Source organism: Morone saxatilis, unplaced genomic scaffold, assembly GCF_004916995.1.
Source record: "Morone saxatilis isolate NCDOM2014 unplaced genomic scaffold, NCSU_SB_2.0 Contig8, whole genome shotgun sequence".
NCBI classification, from domain to species: domain Eukaryota; kingdom Metazoa; phylum Chordata; class Actinopteri; family Moronidae; genus Morone; species Morone saxatilis.
Window position 1 is genome coordinate 16,631,594 of NW_023340257.1, and position 10,323 is coordinate 16,641,916.

The following is a 10,323-nucleotide window of genomic DNA, read 5'->3' on the forward strand; positions in this document are numbered from 1 at the left end:
GTCGTAATATTACCAAATTAAAGTAGTAATATTACCAAATTAAAGTCATAATATTACAAAATTAAAGTCGTAATATTACGAGAATAAAGTCATAACATTAGGTCTACGAGAATAAGTAACGACTTTATTCTCGTAGACCTAATATTGTGACTTTATGACTTTATTATGACTGTTATTATGCAATATTATGACTTTATTCTCATAATTTCCCCACCCAATTTTTTTTTCTCTTAGTCTGGCCCTAATACTCCGTACTACTACTACTACAGTATAACACAGGACGGCACTATTATATAGCCGCGAATAACAAAAGTGGACCCCGTAGATTAGAGAGGAAGACGGATTCTGATAGCACAGGTGACAGAAAGCGGTGTAACACCTGTTGCTGTAAATATTATTATTAGCGCTCATTTATCGTCTTTTTTTACATGTAGTGATAGATAGCAGTTACTCGGAGTGATATAAATAACTTTTTGTAGCCAGCATTCATTTGGTTAATGTCACGTTCCCACAACATACAGTCGAGGGCGCTGTGAGCCTTTACCGCTGGTGTGTGATCCTACAATAATTAGGAAGAAGAGGAAGATAAAAACTGCAGCTGCTGCCAAACATGGACATAACACCGATGCTGTCAGCTAGCAGAGAGAGTAGAGTCCACCGTGTGAAAGTAGGACGAGCTATTTACTTTTATTTGTGAGCGATAGCCGTTAACAGGAGCACATTGTTTCTTCCCAAGTGACTTAATGAAGTTTTCACCCTGCTTGTAAGCAACAGAGCCGCTGTCTAAGTTGTGAGAGGAAGGAGAAAGTGGAAGGTGGGCGGATAGGGTTGTGAGTTACACTGTTTTAGACTCAGTGTATTGGAGTCAGGAGCTGCTGTAACTTGCCTCTTTGCAAATATGCACGAAATACTAACAAAGCTACTTCTGTCATCCAAAAGGAGCTCAGGAAAGATGTCACTGGAGTGCATTATGACATCTCCTCCACCTCCACCTCCTCCTGCTCTTGGACCACCACCTCCTCCACCTCCACCTCCTCCTGCTCCAGGGCCTCCACCTCCTCCAGCCTCAGCCCCTAAGAAGAAGCTGTATCAGACTATAGCCAGTAGCAGGAGTCCTGTAGAGGGGAACCACACTGAGGCTCGCTTACTGCTCAGTCAGAGGGAGAGCAGGTGAGATTCTCAACGAGCAGACACCCCCACTGTGTGTGTTGGCATATTTTACATAAACATAAAGTCTGCAGTTCCAACAACGGCTTCTTTTCCGCACATGCAACTTGTTTGAAATCCTCCTGAGCCAGGCAATAACTTCCACATCCAGTATCTGGTGCACGTTGTCACGCTTTTCCTCATTACATTACATAGCTGATATCTGTGTCAGATGTTATGCAACTATTGTGATTAATCACCAAAAGGTACATTTTTAATTACAAATGCCAAATATTATTTTTATTCCAGCCTCTCAGCTGTGAGGAGTTATTGCGTTTCTTTGTCTAATGTGTTAGTTAGTTGTTTATTTTCAGGTTTTTGACTGTCAAACCAAAAAGTAATTTAAAGAAGTCACCTAGGGATTTAGGAAATTGTGGTTGTAATATTCTTACCATGATGTTGGAGCGGTTAATCCAGTAATTGAGAATCGTTATTTGCCGCTCTTGTGATGTTGTACTGGATTGCTTTATACTGGAGGGTATTCCTAATATTTTTTCCACCTCATTTACATACATGAAGTCGACAGTATACAACACGACGATATATGTAATCCTGAACCAACACGTACCTCAGAAATTAAACAAAGTGAACATTATAAATCTCACAAAGAAATTATTAAAGGTCTTTTTCATTTCAATTTCATGTCTCCGTTCTATAAGTGTTCAGGACCCTGAAACCAAAGCAGCTAATGAAAGTGAGCCATCATTAATTTATTATTTACTCCTGAGCTTTTCTTACTGTAACAGGAAAATGTCTTAATGTGTGTTAATGTAATAATGTGTATTTATGTTACACTGTGTTTCTGTGCTTCAGTTTTAGGAAGGACCTGCATTGGATACTGGTGAACACATATGTGCCTTCCCTCATCCAAGACGGTCCACAGTAAGTCAGTAAACTCAGTCTAATACTTGTTAAGTCACAACTTGATCTACAGGGACTGGACTGGACTGAGAAAACACTTGCATAACAATAATAAAACTTATTTACCACGACTGCTCTATGTACAATGGGCCTATTGTGTTACTAATTTGCCTTGAATGCTTTTATTGTTTTTTTCTGTTGCCAAGGTGTGACTGAGTTTGTTATTCATTTACTTTTAGGTGTGGTCTGGTGGCTTTGTGGATGTCTGCTCACCTTCGACAGCCACAGCTGAGTATTGACATGGAAACTGTGGTTCAAACAGCATTGAGCAGGGGATACACGGCACAGGGTGAAATGTTCTCAGGTAACAAAAGTGTGTAAACTTTGTTGGGCCAGAAAAAAAAAAAATGGAACAAGAGCAAAGAGCGGCGTGTTTCTGTCATAATGTGTCACCCGTTTCTATTCAGGGGCAGCAGAAATCTTGTGAAAGCACAGCAAAATACATACATTGACTTCACTGAGTGTTGCCAGAAGTGCAAATATGACATTAAACTCTTAGAAACAGATGCTGGGTGTAATTTAAAAAAAGTTGTATAAGCAGGTTTGCAACTGAAATGCAGTTTCACGCTGTGTTGACTTTATTTTGATTTCCTTATGCGCTCATTAAGATTTTTATTTTGTCAGCTGAAAACATGGCCCTGCTGGCAGAGGAGGTTTGTGGCTGTAAGGCAGAACTGCTGTCAGGGGGCTTAAGAGGTAATAATGCTGCTACCATCATCTCACACCTGTGGGGGAGACAGCCTGTTCTCATCCCGTATCCTACACCCAAACTAAACTGCCATGTGACGGAAAATTCATGATTACAGGACAAAATTCCTTGACAGTATGTACAGATATGACGAGGACTACAACCACGAGCCGTGCCAGCGCAGCGGCCACAGGGCGCACTGGGCAGTCGCTTCAGGTAAGACTGGATAGCTCGCTCACGGGAGCGCCGTTTCATAAAAGGTGGTTCAAAAGTAGGTTCATTATGTCTTAATTCATCAAACAAACTGAACTGGGACTGTTTCATGAAGCTGGTTTTGAGCTAATGTGATACATCAAGTGTAGATCAGTTCACAGTGAAGAGATCAGACATGTTAAAACAAAACTATGTTCTGAGGCCACAAATCGAAACATATTAAACAGAGTCAAATCTTAAAGCATTATAACTCACAAAATCATTGCAATAAACAGCAAAAGAGAACGTTTGGCAACATATTGTAGGAGCAGCAAGTTCAGACTGTCAGAAATAGAGATGAACTCAGAGATCAGCTGATCAGTTTATTGTAGCGTTCCGCTCGAATTTATGACATTGTGGGTTCAAGTATTGCTGAAAATTAACATACACGCAAATGTATTAGATGCAACATACTATTAAACAACTCTGATGCATAAAATGGGATCCACAAGACAATAAGATAATCAGCATTATTTAGAAACAAGTTCTGTATCAGTTGACTTATGTTTCTGGTTTGTACAGGTAACATAACAGCCTCCATAGGGTAAAAATACTCTTTAAAGACGTTCAGACTGATCGTCTACCACTTTCTGCATTTGCAGTGTAAATCCAATAAATGCATTTCTGTCAATACGTAACATGAACTTTACATGTACTGGAAACTGGCTCATGTTCACAGTGCAGTAATAAAGGGAAGAAGGGAACCTTTTGGGGGGGGGACAGATTGATTGTTACACTGGTTAAGCCTTAGCCTAAAAACATCAATATGCCACACTGTAACTATGTCTGTTCCTTCTAGGTGTTCTCCTGGGTTTGGAGCCGGGCAGCGTGATCAAAGAGCCCACTCAACCTGATCCCACTCTGCCCTGGCTCTCCCTCGCCGCTGACAGCAGCTCTCAGTGTCCTGTCGGTAGCACAGCAGTCGAAGAGGTTTACATCCTGGCTAAGCAGGGTAAAAGCCTGCGCTACCAGCTGTGGAGTTTGGACAGCGTAGCTCAGAGCAACGAGCAGCTGAAGACAATGGACCCTCAGAGAGCTAATGACGGGAGCCGGTATGTGGTTCCTCAAGGAGGGGTGGAAGCCGGGCTGGCTGGACAGGCTGTGTTGCTCCACACAAGGACACAGGAGCAGGAATGAGTGTGACGCAGGTCTTGGTTGTGTGGAGAACAATGGCTGTCATCTAAGACTCAGAAAACACTTTGATCTGTTGAGTGAACTCTCATGGTGCTATGTTACTGATTCCAGGTCAACACATTTAAAGTTGTGTTTTTACAGTTGTGGGTTAAAGAACAATCTGATGTCTGCCTGACTTCCTCAAGTATTTGAATCAATCCAAAAGGGCTTCAAAGTGTTCAGTAATTATGCTGTGTGCAACAGTTCTGATGTTGTTATGGTTAAATGATGTTACAACAGGAGATTATTTAAATTAGGCATCCACATATTCTGCTACACTGGGGTCATCAAGTCCCTTTAAGTCTCTAGTTTTATCAGACCTGTGCAGAGAGTGGTGTGGGCAACTTGATGCATGTCTTAATACATTATCAAAAATATTGGATTTACAGTGTTGTTGCATCAATATGATGAGAAAAGCTAGTTTTTTTTTTTCATTGGATAAACCAAAAACAGAAATTCTTGTCTGGTTATTTTCAGTTTAACAATCAACAGAAAATACACTTATCAGTGTACATTACTTTTTTTAAAGTTGATAAACTGAATGCAGTTTTTATGGAGAGCATAATTTTTGTCTTGCAGGTTTACAATCTCTTGGTGCTTAATACATCACTGACTGAAAGGAATATATATATATTTATACAACAAATACAATTCTTGATTCATTATTTTGTCATCTTGATTCCCTGCCTGTAAATGTTCTGGGATATTCAGTAAAAGAAATGTTTAAACACTGAAACTAGTGTCAGTTTGAGGTTTACAGAACTGAATAATCTGAGTTTTGTGTGTTTGGAGAAACAAAAAGAACAAAAAACAAACTCCGAAAACTCTTATTTCCAGTTTATTGCAATCCATGACCTGGACAAAGCAGGGAATTAGTAAATTTTTCACCAGTCTGTGTTTTGCAACTTTAAAATACACTGCCTTTTAAAAATACAAAATGTGGTTATGAATCCAGTTTTCTTACTTACAAAGCAGCACCCAGTTTGAAAACCTGATAGTTTGCCATTTTACAAATATAAAGGATTTGTGGGAAATGAAATATAATACTTTGTAAACACTATTATTCCTGTCTCCCAGTAGGTTTACTTTTCAGAAATGAAAGAAAACTGCATGCCTGAATTTGAATTCCAGTATGATGAAGTCAGAGATCTGCAGCTCTCCTATAGAAAATGTGTGTGCTGAGTGAACCGCCTACGCACACACACACCCAAACAGTGCTGTGTGACACTGTTGAGGCATGACAGGAAGAATCAAGACTCTTATGTATACCAACCTGCCAAGTTCCCCGAATGCAGATGACAGATACGGTCATAAGCACTGACTTAATGTCTAAATATAACAATGCTTTTTCTTTGAAAACTCGCAATGTTCCTGGAAACCTCCACTGTATTTAGTGTAGCTAAATAAGGTTTACTGCAGCATCCTCGTGTTTTAAAAGCAATATTCTCGTGTTCAATTATTTGTCACCCCTTGAAGCTTAAGATTCATACACAAAATTTCCAGTTGTGTGAGTTGATACATACGTAAAACCTTACCAAAGGCTTTACAGACTGATCAGTTTAATCAGGTAAATCCAGTTTCATTTCACCCTTGACACCACTGATTCACTGTAAAACTCCCTGCTAATCCAAAGCAACACTGATCAAAGAGAATGAAGTGAGAACAGCAAATTGAATTCATGTTGAACTTCTAAATGTCTGCATCTGTAAACCCAGTACTTGACTGCTGCTTCCCATCTTAAGACACAGAGGCACTGCTTGATTTGTTCAATGGCTTTGTGAGGATCTATAGTGCAACAAATTCCAGACAAACATGGCTGCCAAGCTGCTTACTGTACAGTTAAATGAAAAAATAAAGAAACAAACTTCACTGCATTATCATACAAAAATCCAAATTTAGAAAACACTTTCTACTTGAAGTTAAATTTTGGGATTAGATGCAAATCAGTTTACACTTGGGTGAACTTTTTGGAAGAAAAATAGCACGAGTCCACTACACTGGAATGATCAAACAGCTTTTTCTTTAAAAATGCGAGGCACAGAAATTGTACAAACAAGGTAAAGGAGGTTATATCAAGGCCAAAAAAAACATTAAATAAACTTGTATTTACACACTGAGTTAGTTAACACGTGGTCTGACCAGTGTTTTAGTGTTGCTGTGACATCAAAAGTGGTCCATGACAAAAATAAATCTCCCTTTACCCAATGCTCCTCAATGGCTGTTTAAAAGGGTTTCATATACCTCTGGGTCATGTGAGTGCAAAGAGCTACTCTGACCAACAGAGGGAGACGTTGAGGAGGGAGATGAGCAATGTTAAATACCTTTGCAGGAATAACTGACTGTATCCTCTTAAAACAAGCCACAGTCCATGTGACAAAAGTTACAGTTCTGAATTTAAATTCTCCCTCTTTCTACTTTTTGCCTCAACCCATCGCAGGTCATCTGTACCCAAGTAATGGAGCATAATGCGTGATGTCGGCCTTTGGCATTTTCCACATTGCAATAGAAATCCCAGGATTGTCTTTACCTTCTTCTCACACAGGTGCAGTTGGATAAAGACACTTAGATCATGGCGCGGGTCATGAAAAGTCATCAAACTGGGGGCCCTCTTCTGATGCTTCCTCTGTCAGTTTGTGTTTTCTCCCAATTTTGAATCCCTTCCACCATCTGGACTCAGACTACTGTTTCACTGCAGTCTTCTGAGTCTCCCTCTCAAGGCGTCTGCGGGAGCATACTGCTAAAGATGTCTATGAGGTTGTCCAGTCCCCACAGGTAGCCGTCCTCCCTGTTGCCCTCCACCCAGGGAGTCCTGTGGTCCAGGGTCCGAGGGGTCGACAGGGGAACCGTCTTTCCAAAGTCGATCATCCACACTCTGGCCTTCCCCGAGGCGTCGTGCACAAACAGCAGCGAGCTGCCCACGACCTGCGATGGAGAAACCAGTGAGACGGGTAAGTTTAGGTGTGTGAGCGTTTCAACAGAGAGGCTAATGAAAGGATGATATCACAAATGTTCAACTCAGCCGATAGGTTTGTTTAGAAATCCTGAAGAGCGGGTGTCGGTTTGTCTCACCTCGTGTGTCCTGAAGAAGTTTGACTGCTCCAGGACTGATCGAAGTTCCTCCAACCGCTGCAGGTAGAGTTTCTAAGAAGAGCAGAAGAGAAGTTACAAAACAAGAAATACCTTTTTTGTACTTCTTAACCGTGAGTCTAAAACCTTATGTTCTTCCTTGATGCACAGTAGTTTGATCTGCTCTAACGCTCAGTAATTACCACTTTATATCTATATCTTGGATGTTTTACCTTTGGACATTATGCTAAGCTAAACTAACCTTCCTATGTACTGTACAGGCATGTGAGTGGTATGAATTGTCTAATCTAACTCTCAGGTAAAAACTTAAATGAGCATATATCTCAAACAAACAATTTCCTTGAAACAACAAAAACAGCAGTGAATAACGAACGTACCAGAATCTGAGTGTTGCCACCTACAAAGTCCTCCAAGGCCTGCATCACCTGCTCCCTGTGTTTTGTCTTCTTAAAGTTGGTGTTACAAGTTCCATCAGCCTTCTGTAGAAAGAAAGAAAACATAAGATGTGTTGTTCTTCTCTCCCTTTATTATTAAATTTGTATAATTTTCTGACCTGCATGAGGACAATAATTCAATTCAGTAATTCGTTTAAAGCTTCCTGATTCATTCCAGCTGCTAGCTCTTTTATTACCTGCTGAGTATTCAGTGCAGTAGCATCAGGACAAATACATGTTCTAATTTTGTGTTTTGCTAAAGATAATATAAACAAATATTGTTAAAATATATAAATAGGACTTTCACTACCAAAGCTGGACTGCTTATACCTGTTTGACTGGAAAATAAAGCCACAGTCAGCTGCTTTAAATGCTGAGTATGTCATCCGATATTTTTTATTTATGTCTAAGTAATATGCAAATCTTCAGTTATTGGTACGCCCTGATAACCTGCCCTGGATTTAATTTGGAAAGAACAAACAGTCCTCTTCATAGCTGCACATCCAGCCAAAAACTTTAAGCCTCTTCCATTTCCACTCCAGCATGTGTGGTCTATCCGGTGAATATGCTGATAAATATTTACTCCCACTGATTTACTTCTTGTAGAAACTGTGTTTCCTCACTAGCACGGAGCACTACAGCCAGGAATGGCTGGATGTCTAGGGTGACCTCTGACCTTAATGCCTTCGATGCGGAAGCCCAGGGTGGCTGTGGAGCTGAGTGTCTCCCTCCACTGCATGTATCTGGGTTTCAGGACTCCCTGCTGGGCCCTCTCCTGCTCTGTGGGGGCTCCGGGGTCCACCGCCACCATCTTGTCATACATGTCCTTACGCAAACGTGGACGCTCTCTGGCTTTCATCAGCTCCTCCTCCAAGTACGTCCTGGAAAAAAAGGCTAACTATTACATTTTGGAAAGATAAAGTTTCTTCTTAATGTATTTTAACACTTCACTATTTTAATCTGATTTTTACTTGATTTTATGTCTCATGTCCTGTCATTTTCTAATAGTTTTACTGCTCTTTTAATCCTGTGAAGCACTATGTTGAATGCAAATACAGTCACTATTATATAAACACGAGAGAAAGGTGGAAAACTGGTGGGAGTAGACTGTGTTAAGGCTGTTTTCAAGGCTCACTGCGCCTCCCAAAAGCAAAAGATAAGCTCTGATAAAATGGTTTCTGTTGTATAAATGGTCTGGGAAAATGTTGTTTTCTTCATGCTGGACTTGATTTTTACCTGCTGCCCATCTTACAGTCCATGATGGAGGGTGAGTCGAAGTCAGCCAGCAGGTCATCCATCAGGTTATAGTCCTGCTCGTCTCTCTGTACGACACCATAATAACCAGGCACATAGGGGCGCAGAGTGTCCTTCATCAGCTTCTGTAGGCACTGCTGCTCACACTCACAGTATCGCTTCAATAAGCGTCCGAACTCCCCGGCCTGGAAGTTACCTTGAAGCAGACACACAGAATGAAGATTAAAGACTGAAGATAATATAATGCATTTTTAGGAATGTTGTGCACAGTTATGTATATTTGTGCACACCTGCATGGCCAGCCAGCTGCACCCATGGGTAACGCTTCTTGAAGGACACGACGAAAGGGGACCAGTGAACCATGGTCTTCAATTTCTGCCAGGACTTATTCTGGAAAAAGAAAAACAGCAAAGAACGTCATCATTTTGTTAGAAAAAGGCGTGGGTCGTCACACGAATGACAAATCTGAAGCTCTTAATCAGCGTGAGGGTTTCTTTTCTGCTCCGACAGAGCAGGGAGCTAAATACCAGCCAATGGAGTGATTATTCATTAAAAGAAAACACACCCTGTAGTGCGGACTAGTTAACACACACACCTCAGTAGACATTGGACAGATCCTCCCCTTCAGCCAAGGCCAGGTGCACAACGTACGTGACACAAAGCCCATTCATAAAACATTTACCAAAGCCACCACTGTGGTGTCGTAAAACAGAACCTTACTGTCTGTAACTGTGTGTGTGTGTGTGTGTAATGGTTATCTAGTTGGGAAACACCATTGCAAGGACGGTGTGCAACAGGGTCTCTGACGCAAGCAATCTGAGAAGAACATGACATCAATTGATTAGAACATTTTTGTGTGGGAAATCACAACAAACGGACAGCCCGTTCAGGATGTGGGTGTGTGTGTGTGTGTGTGTGACATTACTGATAGGCAAATAATATCGTTGAATATTATTAATTTGCTGTCTTTATAATCATTCCTACAATGTTTTCTTTATATTAACCACATGCAAAAACACGTTTAACACAGAATCAGTTATGATAAAAAAAAGATTGAGAGTGTGACAGAGGCAAAAATGCGTCTGTCACAATAATAAAATTCCAGGACAAGAGGCTATAATAATAAAACTAATCTTTTTATTACTAAATAACATCTGTGAATGACTGTGCTGCTCCCTGCCTGTCCTATCTCTGCCATGTTTACATGTCAGCCGATCTGCTATCATCACATGCATTCTTTCCACAGCTGCTCTGTTGAAACTCTGTCACAATAAAACAGTCTTAATGCAGGAACACACACACACACAC

At 40.7% G+C, this 10,323-nt stretch overlaps 2 protein-coding genes across 3 annotated transcripts in view; one reads left to right on the top strand and one right to left on the bottom strand.

Annotated features, from left to right (window-relative positions):
* Positions 1 to 516: 516 nt before the first annotated feature.
* cunh19orf54 (chromosome unknown C19orf54 homolog) lies at positions 517 to 4,976 on the top strand. 2 transcript variants are annotated; one of them, XM_035679878.1, is made up of 7 exons: positions 517 to 763; positions 940 to 1,170; positions 2,020 to 2,088; positions 2,307 to 2,431; positions 2,752 to 2,881; positions 2,961 to 3,031; positions 3,867 to 4,976. In XM_035679878.1, the coding sequence occupies exons 1-7, from the start codon at positions 744 to 746 to the stop codon at positions 4,202 to 4,204; spliced, it is 984 nt and encodes a 327-aa protein (XP_035535771.1). In that variant the 5' UTR covers positions 517 to 743; the 3' UTR covers positions 4,205 to 4,976. The 2 variants fall into 2 exon arrangements, with proteins under 2 accessions (XP_035535771.1, XP_035535772.1); XM_035679879.1 differs by having other exon boundaries at positions 530 to 814.
* Positions 4,977 to 5,065: 89 nt separating this feature from the next.
* itpkcb (inositol-trisphosphate 3-kinase Cb) overlaps positions 5,066 to 10,323 on the bottom strand; it is a 15,010-nt gene continuing 9,752 nt past the window's right edge. Inside the window, exons 2-7 of the mRNA XM_035679876.1 lie at positions 9,306 to 9,405; positions 8,998 to 9,211; positions 8,438 to 8,642; positions 7,705 to 7,806; positions 7,310 to 7,381; positions 5,066 to 7,162 (exon numbers count right to left, since the gene is read on the bottom strand). Of these exons, the coding sequence (XP_035535769.1) occupies positions 6,953 to 7,162; positions 7,310 to 7,381; positions 7,705 to 7,806; positions 8,438 to 8,642; positions 8,998 to 9,211; positions 9,306 to 9,405 (903 nt within the window). The 3' untranslated portion in view covers positions 5,066 to 6,952. The remainder of the gene's footprint in view (positions 7,163 to 7,309; positions 7,382 to 7,704; positions 7,807 to 8,437; positions 8,643 to 8,997; positions 9,212 to 9,305; positions 9,406 to 10,323) is intronic.

Excerpts from the sequence above, each read along its gene's own strand:
- cunh19orf54 (XM_035679878.1), top strand. The coding sequence starts at position 744 with ATGAAGTTTTCACCCTGCTT. Across the intron at positions 764-939 it reads ATGAAGTTTTCACCCTGCTT|GAGCTCAGGAAAGATGTCAC; the intron begins GTAAGCAACAGA and ends GTCATCCAAAAG. Across the intron at positions 2,882-2,960 it reads AGACAGCCTGTTCTCATCCC|ATATGACGAGGACTACAACC; the intron begins GTATCCTACACC and ends CAGTATGTACAG.